Source organism: Desmodus rotundus, chromosome 1, assembly GCF_022682495.2.
Source record: "Desmodus rotundus isolate HL8 chromosome 1, HLdesRot8A.1, whole genome shotgun sequence".
Lineage (NCBI taxonomy): Eukaryota > Metazoa > Chordata > Mammalia > Chiroptera > Phyllostomidae > Desmodus > Desmodus rotundus.
The window spans coordinates 202,573,258-202,585,440 of NC_071387.1; the positions used below are offsets into that span (position 1 = coordinate 202,573,258).

Consider the following 12,183-nt stretch of genomic DNA (forward strand, 5'->3'; position numbering starts at 1 on the left):
AGCTAGCTCATTGTCACTTTTAGTAGAGCACTAGGCAGACAATACCAGCTTGCTTAATAAGCATTTCTGTCAGAACTCTAATTAAATACCCCCATTGCCTCAAGATTCCATGTCTTAATCTGTGGATCTTATGTGTATGATTTTACTGCTGTGACAGTGGTTATGTTTATGTTACAGAGCCCAGCAGACCATAAGATAGGGAGATCATTGGTAGACTTGATCTGACTGAAGAGTTTTCTCTAGCTGGTAAGTCTGAGATTCAAGCACAAGGATTCGAGGAATTCCTCCTGTTTGAAGATGGAGGGAACCATGTGGCAAAGAAAGAGGTTGGCCTCTAGAAGCTGAGAGTAGGCTCCAGCTGACAGCAAGGAACCAGGGTCCTAAGTTGTATAACAGCAAAAAAGTAAATGCTGCCAACACCCTGAATGAGGTTGAAAATGGATTTCTCCCCACAACCTCCAGACAACAGCCATACCAGACTTCTGAGCTATTGAATTGGGAGCTAATAAAATGATGTTATTTTAATGCACTACATTTGTAGTAATTTGTCATGCAACAAGAGAAAATATGTATGCTCTGCATCAATAGAGAATATCCAAGTATCATAGGAAAGAGCCAAGAAAGGAGTTTAAAAAACCCTCAATACATTAACTTAGCAGAAATAGGTTTGAGAAGTCTTAAACAGAGAACATCTATTTTTTTTTAATTATTTTGTTGTTCAATTACACTTGTCTGCATTGTCTCCCCACCCCCTACCCCACCCCAGCCAAACCCACCTCCCTCCCCTGCTTCCACCCTCCCCCTTGGTTTTGTCCGTGTGTCCTTTATAGTAGTTTCTGAAAACCCTTCTCCCCACTATCCGCCCCCTCTCCCCCGACCTCTGGCTATTGTTAGATTGTTCTTAACTTCAATGCAGAGAACATCTATTTTGATTTCTTAGCTCAGGTCATGATATGTTAGAATGTGAGGAGTCCACTGTGATGGAGATGATGAAAGATACAACCACTTTTTTTAATTCAAGGGGAAAATGAAAAACAACAAAAATATCCCTATTTCACAATGTTCTATAACTTAGTAATTTTAATATTTACTATCAAGATAAGTATATCTGCAACCAACAATCCTACCAGAAAAACACCTTATAGCATATTTATACGAATTGTGTCACTTGCAAAATCTTCACAGTATATTATTTGATGTCTAATGAATTTAATTAAAAAGCTATCTCAGAGTATCTAATGAACTATGTGCTTTTACTCTCCCAAAAGACTCTGAAAATTATCCTGCCTCATTTTTAGAAAATAATCTTTACTCTATATCCTTTTACTTCCCTTTTAACCTTACTCTCAAAATTCTACCTATGCTATCTTTCTGTTTACTCACTTTGTTAATTAAAGTAGCCCTTCATTCTATCCTTGTTATTTTATTCTTTTAGTTTCTCAATGTAAGTATATTAAAAATATATAAATAAAAAACCAAAGACCTAGGTTTCTACTGCAGCCTAATTTATATTTTTAAATATAAAATTAATCTTTAAATTTCTCAAAATTTACTTTTAATTTTTTAAAACCACAATTATATTATTAGAGACTTACAACATAATTCCATGAAATAGTAAACTTACGCAAACTCACTCTGCCCGGACTCTACATGCAATCGGGCAAATTTAAAACTTTAATAGCAACATACACATCACCTTTTAAATTACTAGAACAAATGATACTTACTTGAGCTGTCCTTCAGCTGTATCTGGACTATGTCTGTAGTGAAAATCAGTATAGGGTGCTAAAATTCGCTAATAAAAAAAAAAGCAGAAAAAAATAAGTGTCCTTATTGTAAAATGCATTCTTTCTGTAACAAGTTAAAATTAATTCCACTTCTCTGTATCTTTAATTGGGTAAACTGTTTGAGACTTATTTCTTCAAACTCATCATCAAGAAACACACTTGAGTGATTTTTTAAATATAGAAATTGAATTTTTAAAATTTTAAATTGAGATTAACACACATACACATATAAAAAACAATGCACAAAACATAAATGTAACAGGAACTACTGTAAAGGACACATGGACAAAACCGGGGGGGGGAGGGTGGAGGTGGGTGAGGGAGGTGGGTTCAGCTGGGGTGGGGTGGAGGGATGGGGAGAAAAGGCATACAACTGTAATTGAATAACAATAAAAATTAAAAAAAATTAAAAAAAAAAACATAAATGTACAACTTGATGGATGTTCTCAAACTAAGTACTCTCCTGTACCCAGCACCAGATGAAAAAAACACCGGCTGCCTCAAAACCTATTTACTCCCCCCTTGGTACCCACAAGTCACTACCAACCCCAGGATTACTATCCTGACCTCTAACATTATGACTTAGTTTTGCCCACTTTTGAATGTTATTGAAATGGTTTTATTTTATAAGTTACATTCTCCTCTTGTTGCTAGTATAAACAGATCCAAGCTATTTTTTGTGTATTGCCCCATATTCAGCAACCTTGCTACACTCACTTATTTTAGAGCTTTAACCACTCTCTCATTTGCTAATATCCGCCACTGACTACTGCATTATTGTAGTCGGAATTTTAATTTTAAACTCAATTTAAAATATGGAAGACATAACTAATACTGCTTTTGACAATCAGTATTTTTAAAAATATGTGGTCATATATGTACTTTTTCTGGCATTTTTCATTCCTTCCTACATTTATTTAGATCATATTCCTTTTGACTGAGGACTCCCTCTAGCCTTTCTTTGTGCCTGCCTTATTTTATAAATGGTCTCTGTGACTCAGGAGTGTGAGAGAGGCTTAGCTCTGCAGTTACAACTCAGGGTCCCCCATAAGCTTCAAATGTTGATCAGGGCAGGAGTATTCTGAAGGTTTGACGGGAGCTGGAGGATCTGCTTCAAGACAGTTTACTCACAATGTGCTAGCTGTTGGCAACAGGGCTCAGTGCCTCCCATGACACACAGGAAAGCTACCCAAGAGTACTGTTTCTTTATATCCCCTTGGGTCTTTAGTCTGAAAAATCTTTATTTTACCTTTGTTTTGGAAAGTTATTTTCTGTGAGCATTATTTTGGCATTATTTTCTTTCATCGCTCTAGAGATTCCATTCTACTGTCTTCTGGTTTCCATTAATTCTGTAGGGAAATGAGCTGTCAGACTTGCTCCCTTTGAAAGTAATGTCTTTTTTTCTAAAGCTGCTCTTAAGATTTTTATTGGTCTTGGTTTTTGACAATGTTACCATAATGTGCCTACATATTGTTTTCTTTGTATTACCTCATTTGGAGTTTTCTGAGCTTTGCAAACATGGAAGTGAAGTTTCATCAGTTTTAGAAACAAAAGTTTTGGTCATTGACTCTGGATATTTGCTTCTCCCTATTTTGTGTCTCTTCTCCAAAGACAACTGTTTTATCCCTTTCGTTCTGTCGCTTTCTTTTCCCACACTGTGCCTTACTCTGAATATTTTTACTGACTTTTCTTCCAGTTTACTAATGGTATCTTCTTGCCCAAAATGAATTTTTAACTTCATTGAGTACAGAATTTCAGGTATTACGTTTTCCAGTACTAGAATTTCCATTTGACTTATTTTGTATATTATAATTATCTGGTGAAATTCTCCATTATCTCCTCTATTTTCTTCCTCTTTTCCTCCATTTTTTTTAAACAAATGAATAGTTGTTTTAAAGTCCTTTCCCTCTAACTGTAACATTCTGGATCACCTTTGGGAGTATGTCTACACAATATTTTTTGTTTGGGTTTTCTGTCATATAGACTTTATCTTTTTGTATGACACTCCATCAAATTCCTGATTGAATGTCAGACATGGAATTATATAATCCAAGTGATGTTATCTCCATCAGATGGTTTACGTTTTCCGCTGTTCAGTAGGTGAAGGAGGCTAACCGATTATCTTTTCTGATCACCAAGTTAGGTTGAGACTATGTTACAATTTTGATAAGACAGAGTACATTTTGGTTTTCCTTTCCTAAAGTACAGCCCTTCAGTGCTTTCAATGGAGAGCTTAACAAGTATTTTTCTCCTTGGTGCTAACTGGATTTGTTTTCTTTACTTCATAAGTTTTGAACTAAGATCTTTAGCTATCCAACTATGATAGCTTCAGATTTTAGGGAATGTCACAAGCAGGAAATCAGCTATGAGATACCCAATTTTGTCACTTTAGTACCACACACTATTGCTAAATGCTCCTCCAGTTCTGATCCCAGCAAAAGCTTATGTGGATTTTCAGCTACTAATGATAGTTTAATTGGTAAGTGGACCAAGGGGAAAAAAGCAATTGCATAATCAGTGTGAATTCACTACTTCTTTAAAGACCTTTACCCTTTTGCCCATGGCCCCTCCTCCTGGGAGGCCTTTGCATCCTGTGCATGGAGACTGCAGCATATTCCCCTGTGCTGTCCTCAGGGTTTGACACTGTAGCCTCTATCCTGCAGAGACGCTCATTTCAGCCAATGTCTAGGGGGATAAGTCAGACTTGGCCTAGGAACTTTACACATCTCTAGCCTTGTCATGCCTTATCATGCCATAACCTCCAGGACTGCCAAACACTCTGGTCTTCTACCTAGGCCTAGGTCACATTCTCAGCCTCTAGCGTGTTCCCGAAATCTGCAAGTGCCCCCAAGGGCATCTGTAGATCTTCAGGGAAACTCTCCAAGTACCTTCCTTCCTTACAACTTCACTCCCATCTGCAACAATGTCAACAATAAAATAAATAAATACATAAATAAGCTTCACTCCTTCTGGTCTTTATCGCTTTCACAGCTCTACACTGCTTGAAATACATGTTTCCATCATTATCCAGCTTTTCCAGTTTTCCACAGCACATGTTAGGAACTACCCTATCCCACTCTGAAGTGCTAGTTTAATAAATGTTTTTTAAATTTACTGTAAAATTACAATTAATTTACAACCTTTATAGAGTTTCTACTCTATTAACATTATTATATTAAATCTATATTTCTTTTTCTGTAACATGTAAACATATTACATGTAATATAAATAGAAGCCAAGGAAAATTTTGTAAAAGACTTCTAATAGGAAGGAGATGTGGGCCCAATAACAGACAGGAGCACTGGAAATGGTTCCTCTGTATGTAGAAAAGAGAACCAATTATCAATTTAGAATGAAATTGATAAAATATAATAAAAATGAGAATGATATTGTCTTAAGAGCAGATTCTACAATGAAGAAGAGGATGATAAAGTAGAAGATGATGATACTGAGTAATATCCAAGGCAACCAGTATTTGAATATTTATTATGTGCCAGTTACTAAATAAAATATTTTATGTATATCAGAATATATAAAAAGCACCAAGAAATACTGCCCAATTAATTAAAGGCTTTACATTAGTGTCAGCTGCTGCTATTACTGCTACTACTGCTGCTTCTACTAAATACTACTACCACCATTACTATCATAGTGCTCATTCTTCACAACAGCTCTTTAAGATAAAAACCACGACCTTCACCTTACTGAGGGAAAAAATGGGTCCAAGAGAGGCTGAGCCCTGGCCGGTGTGGCTCAGTTCGTTGGAGTACCATCCTGTAACCACAGAGTTGCAGGTTTGATCCCTGCTCAGACCACATATCTAGGTTGTGGGCTCGACCCCCCACCCCTCCCCACCGTCTGAGCACCTATGGGAGGCAATCAATCGATGCTTCTCTCTCACATTGATGTTTTTCTCTCTCCCATCCTAAGAAGCAACAAGAAAGTGTCCTTGGGTGAGGAAATAAATAAATAAATAAATAAGAGGCTAATAACTAGCCCCAAAGCATAAAGCTAGCAGATCATACAAAAAAGTCAAAACCAGATCTGTATATGATCTCAATTGCTTTGCTATTCTCAAGGGATCTTAGTAAGGAAAAAAAGAACTAATTTTTGTGGTTTTAAAGAACAAGATATAAGCAAAGATTTAGGCATGTACTTAAACATCTAATATACTATTTGAAAATTTTTCACTTACATAAAGGCTTTTTAATCTGCTGAACAATTATACAGGAACAAAAAACAGGCCTACATATATTACCTTCTTTCACTGTAATCATCTCACCAATTTTAAAATTCTAGTTTTTCTACTTGATAAAACAAACCTAAACATACAGTAAAATATGAAAAATACCAGTTTATTCCCATTGGATTACCAAGAATAATGTATTTAAAATCACAGATTAAGAGGAATATTGTACTTAAATTTGTTAGTACGATATAGACTGATGTCAATGTTATAATCTCAAGTATTTCTAATAGCCCTAATAAAAGCAGAATTATAACATTTAACACAAGTTTTATATAAAATAACTTAGAAAGACAAACTAGGGAAAATAAATCTTTTATACCTTGCATAATTTCAACCCAAATACAAACAAATCCAGAGTTCAGGATTTGTAATGAATAACAATATAGTACCTGTACACAAATAAATTATAAGAATATAGTTTGTGATAATTCTGTTCCAACCTTCACTATGTACTTTTAAAAGAGTATGTATTATTTTAGACTAACTAGAAAAAACAATGAATTAGTAAAAAAATTTTAAAAAGGATATATATGGATTCTATTTCTTTCAAGTACGCATGGTCATTATTTGCTAACAAGTACTTCCAAGTTCAAAGACTTTTAGCACGCTTTAATAAAGCAACAGCATATAATTAGCAGGGGATGTTTACACACAACACGCTAACGCCTTTAAAAAGAAAGTCTTCTTAAATAAATAGGTAAATGCCTATTGAACCTTACTTATGCTTTAATTTGCTTAGTAAAATTTTCATTGTTAAAAAAATAAACTAAACTTTACACAATGAGGAAATATTTTGAGAATAGTATTTTTCCATTCAGTCCAAACTGAATGAGCAATAAAATATTGCTGGGAATAAGCCAGTCTTAGAAAATTTAGGTTTATCTGATAATGCTGTGCTGCATCTACTAACTTTAAAATTTCAAAGTAAGAGTTTGTATTTAAAGTTGTATTTTAAAACTAGAAAAGAATATTAAAGTTCCTACCTCTAATTCTACATCAGCTCGCACATATTTCCGGGTCTTTGGATGATTAAGGAGGTGCAAAATTGTAGTAATGAGGGCCTCATTTATTCGACTTAACTGGCAATCGATCACATTTTTCAAGATGGTGTTTAGTCCACCTCGAAGGGCCACCACCTCTGGATTCTGAAGTGCTAAAATAAAAAAGAAAAACTTAATATATTATATAGGGGATAATAAATAAAATATAATCAGAAATCTGGGGTTTTATTTTAAAACAATTTCCTCTCTGACTTGAAAATCTTTCTAGTCAAGGACATTGAAAAGGGCATGTGGATAAAATGTATCTAATAAGAGTCACCGAATATACTTCCCCAAACTCTTCTTTATGTCTCTGATTTTTTCCCATATCCTTTATTCCTATTTTACTGAAATGGTTCTTCTTTCCCATGAATTGCAAAGACTTTTTATATGAGACTAGTAGCCCTCTATTTGTTTCAAATCTTTTATCCAATTTACATTTTACTTTAGACTTTAAAATCAGATTTTAAGCGTAGAAACTCCTTTATTTCAAAGACAAGGCACTTTGTTGTATGCGTGCAGAAATGCATGTGTTTTAATGAGTTCATGATGAACATTTCAGTTTTCAATCTGTCAGAAAATTCAGTTCGGCTTAGTATGACAAACAAAATTTTTTTAAATGTTTAATCAATTATCACAGCATGCTTCACAAACTGATTTTTATACTTTTGATATACTAAAGTTTCCTATATGTCAGGGTCTGCCAGCTCTTCATTTTCATTTTTCTATCTCTTCATAACCAGCAGAACAGTTTTTTTCTCTCTCTTAACATAACTAGAATAGTTTTCTTAAAATATATTAGAAAAAAATATATTCCTTTCCAATCCATTTAAATTTTTCAAAAATGTTTTCACAGTTGGATCTCTCCTGCTAATTCTAGTTGAATTATAGAATTAGGTTTCTTTTCTGATTTTTAATAAACTGAAGTATAACTAAATATAGTAAAATGAACAGACCTTTATGATTACAGTTCAAAAGCTTTTGAAAAATTATCTATACCCTTGTAACCAATACCTCAAAGTACAGAACCTTCATCAAACTAGAAGTTCCCTCAGACCACTGTTTAATCAGTTCCCCTCCACCACAAAGGTAACCGATGTTCTCATTTCTACACATATAGATTACCTGTGCCTTCTTGAGAATCAAGTGGACAAATTCAGAAAGTGAAAAGTACTCCCCAAACACACACATAAGTCATACACATTTCTTACTAAGTTTATTTGTTATACATAGTTTTATTTTCTACTTTGGAAATAGTATGGTTTTTTTCTGTTAGATTTACTGGTTATTGCTGTAACACAAAGTAAATCTACCAAACCTGCATTTTCACGTTTCAATGTACTAAACACTTAAGTTTTGTTTTTCAGGTGATTCAGAGTCTCCAAGATACATCATCTACAATGTAAGAGTGTCTTCTTTCCAGTATGTAAATTTATTACTTTGTCTTACTAAGCTGGCTAGAAGTTTTTAAACAACATTAAGAGCTAAATAGATGTAGTATTTATACAGATCCACGATTAAGAAGTACTGATTTTAGATAAATATTCTAGAATGTCATCCAAGTAGCCTTCTAATTATTTTACTTTATATTTCTGTATAGGTATGTGAGTATATGTGTATTTGTGGGTATATGTAGATAGATGCTAGTTTTATTAAAAATTGGTAGGTTTCCATATTTTTGCACTCTCAATTTACACTATATAGGAATTATTTGTGCCTTGAAGAAATTTCTTTTTAAGACAAAACTACCTAGATGAGTCTTTTTGGAGGCAATTATTTTATAAAGTACTTCAATGACTTTTGATTATCATGTTTTATATCATTTTGAGTCAACTGGATATTAACTTTTCTCTAAAAATCCATTCACTTCAGCAACATTTCCAGATATTTATAAAAACTATTCCATAATTTAAAAACTCCTATTATGTTCTCTTTATTTCTAAATTAACCTTTTGTTTCTCTAACCTTGGCAGTTTTCAAATATTATGTATGTTTGCGTATCTACATATCATTTTTTGTTTTTCCAATTAACGCTGGTTAAATAATCTATCTTGTTCTCTAATTAAGACTCAATTTCAATGTTCCTTCCCCCTGCTTACCTAATAATTGATTTTTCCCTTCTTTTTCTATTTCGTGGGTATATTCACTTATATTCATTACTTTTTGCTTAATTATAAAAGCATTTTATGATAAATTAACTCTGAGTATAACTTTCTAGGCATCTCACAGATTAGTATGTCGTCAAATTTTTATTTTCAAAACTTCCTTAATAAATTTCACTTAGGCTCTAAATGAACAGGTATTGTGGACAGTATTCTAAATCCTTGATGGTCAGCTCTTTTGTTTTGGTTAAAAATTTTGTTATTAATTCATTTATTACATCAAGAGTCAATGTAGCCTATACCACTTCTACTTTTAGTGGCAAAAAAATATTATCTTCTTATTTAAAATACATATCTTTGGTTGTAAGTGAGGTTGAACTTTTAAAATATGTTGATTAGCCATGCATTTGAGGATTATTTATTTTTCCTATTGATCTGCATACAAGTAAGTTATTTACTTATCATGTTTGTTACATTTATTTTTCCTTTGTTCTGGCACTATAGTATGTTTTCTTGCCTCCTTATAATATAATCTGTAGCTGCTAAAATCTGATTTCCTTTGTAATTCAAAATTCCTCTTCCATTTTTTCCTGTTTTTCCCATTTATCTCTTTAATACTTTTGCATTCAGAATTCCTTTTTGTTAAAATATATACTGGACTGTTTATTGTTTTTAACCTACATCATGATATAGAATAGTTAGCTATTCTGTCTGACTGTCAGAATTTAAGAGATTTTACTGCAATTACCAAAATTTGGATAATTCCAATATACTAAATTTCATGATGAGGAAAATGCTAAAATTCATTGTTTCAAGGTCATTTTGAAATTATTTGTTAAACAGCAAGTCCTCTACTCCCCTATCAGGAATGTCCTACTTTCTCATATCTTTGTACCAATAACTAAAGAATTCATGTATTAAAGGCATTAAGAAATGTTACACATATTTTCTAAAATACTGTGTTTTCATTACTCAAAGAAAATTCTAACCTAGTTCACAGATAATAGCAATGCATGCTCGGACCATTCTGTCTCTTTCTTGAAGTCCATCATTTCCAACTGCTATTAATGAGTTGGCCAGGGAGCTAGGAAACAAGGAAGCATTCACAGTAATCATCTGTAACAGGGAGAAATCAGAAAAAGAAGTTACTTACTTCAAAATATATTTTTAAAACCTGCTTTGTCTGAATTGAGATTTTTAAGACCATAGAACAGGGGTGTCAAACTCATTTTCACCGGGAGCCACATCACATCAGCCTCACAGTTGCCTTCAAAGGGCCAAATGTAATTTTACAACTGTATAAATTTAACTACTCCGTAACAGTTACATGAGAGCTCAGCACTGCCGCTGGGTAGAAACAAGGTGCCGGGTCGGATAAAACAGGTGGAGGGCTGGATTCGGCCTGCGGGCCTTGTGTTTGCCACATGTGTCCTAGAGTATTTATAAGATTCAGGCATCAATTTTAATCTTCTACTTCATGTAAACGTTTCAAAGAATTAATATAAATAATAATAGATGTAACTGATGTTACTATTACTAAGCCAAAATGTTTTGGCTTTTCCCCCCTAATAGTCCAGACCATAAATTAGTTGACCAGCAAGATGTAACATTTCTGAAATTCTAAGCTCCTCTGGAAGAAAATCTATATTTTGAACAACTTCTCAATATCTAGACAAAGTAAATTACTGGGGACAACAGCTGTCAACATACTACTATACTATTACATTTCTGGCTTTCTTCCCAATATATCCATTTACTTCATTATGTCTACTCTCTCCCTGATCACTCATTGATTTGTCCCTCCTCCTTTCTCACTTTTCTGTAATAAATGCCTAATATCTCCCTTTCTCTAACCATCACTTATTGCTATACCAAAGGCAAACTTAATAATCTATAACCTCTTTTAATATTTCAAAAAATTATGACAGAAATAGTATATATATGATAATAAACTTTGGATGAATTTCACTTCAAATGAAAAGTTTAATTAGCAATAACACATTTGGAAAACTGAAAACAGGTAACATACATATATCTTCAGTTTGCAAAACACAAAGAAAACAAATTGTGTAGTTAATGAACTATTTAATAAATAAAGACTATTTGGTGGATGAAGTATTGCAAAATATGTCCCTGAAATGGGAAGTAAGAAGAAAATGTTTTCTTCTATTTGGGTGGTGATAAAGTATTAGGGATAATTAACATCCTGTCCTGGATGTTGTTGGATTTATAATCCTGTTGAAAAGTTAAGACTTTTGCTATGAAACAATCAGCAGATGTAATACAACTAAATTAAAGATATCCAGTTAATTCCTATAAAGGGCCAAAGGAAAGACCTGTATTGGCTACAGTACTTAAAAATAGTTTATGTTGTTTAAGTAGCATTATGTTAATATTACAAAGTTCAAATAAAATAATAGGATATACAACCATAAAATAGATTTCCAGTAACTATAGAATTGACAAAAGTTTTCACATTAATTTCTGAATCAGTATTTTCGACTAATCAAAAATGTTGGAGAATGAAAGAAAGGAAAAGGAGGTATAGAAAACTGATCTTTCTGTATGAGAAAATTCTAACACTTATAATATTAATTTGTATTTTAATACTTATTGATCTACTATTATGGTTATAAGGAACTTATAAGAAAAATCTCCCCAAAATAAAACAAAATGTATTCTGAAAAGAGCTGGCTAAGAAATCAGGTCAAAAGGCTTTCAGAGCTAAATCTCAATTAGTAAACAGTTATCTTGGCCGAATCAATCTTCACAGTGCTTTTGTTTGCTCATTTGTAAAAATGGATGTGTATTACCAGATGCTTTCTAGAATTTAAAGTATAAAATCCTACTTTATAAAGCTCAAGTGTTATGAAAAAGGATACCTGTAATTCAATTTTTTTTACAAATGAAATCTCTTTTTGCGGGAAATATATGCAAAGCAACTTAAATTCTGTGCAAATCAGAAAATACTTTTCTCATATCATTGAGTACTCAATAAAAAAAGT

At 33.0% G+C, this 12,183-nt stretch overlaps 1 protein-coding gene across 2 annotated transcripts in view; it reads right to left on the reverse strand.

Moving 5' to 3' along the window:
• The window catches only part of RICTOR (RPTOR independent companion of MTOR complex 2), a 99,614-nt gene that overhangs the window by 41,705 nt on the left and 45,726 nt on the right, over positions 1-12,183 (reverse strand). For both annotated transcript variants that reach the window (XM_053914465.1, XM_053914457.1), the window contains exons 7-9: positions 10,168-10,294; positions 7,020-7,189; positions 1,728-1,795 (exon numbers count right to left, since the gene is read on the reverse strand). In XM_053914465.1, coding sequence (XP_053770440.1) covers positions 1,728-1,795; positions 7,020-7,189; positions 10,168-10,294 — 365 coding nt within the window. The remainder of the gene's footprint in view (positions 1-1,727; positions 1,796-7,019; positions 7,190-10,167; positions 10,295-12,183) is intronic.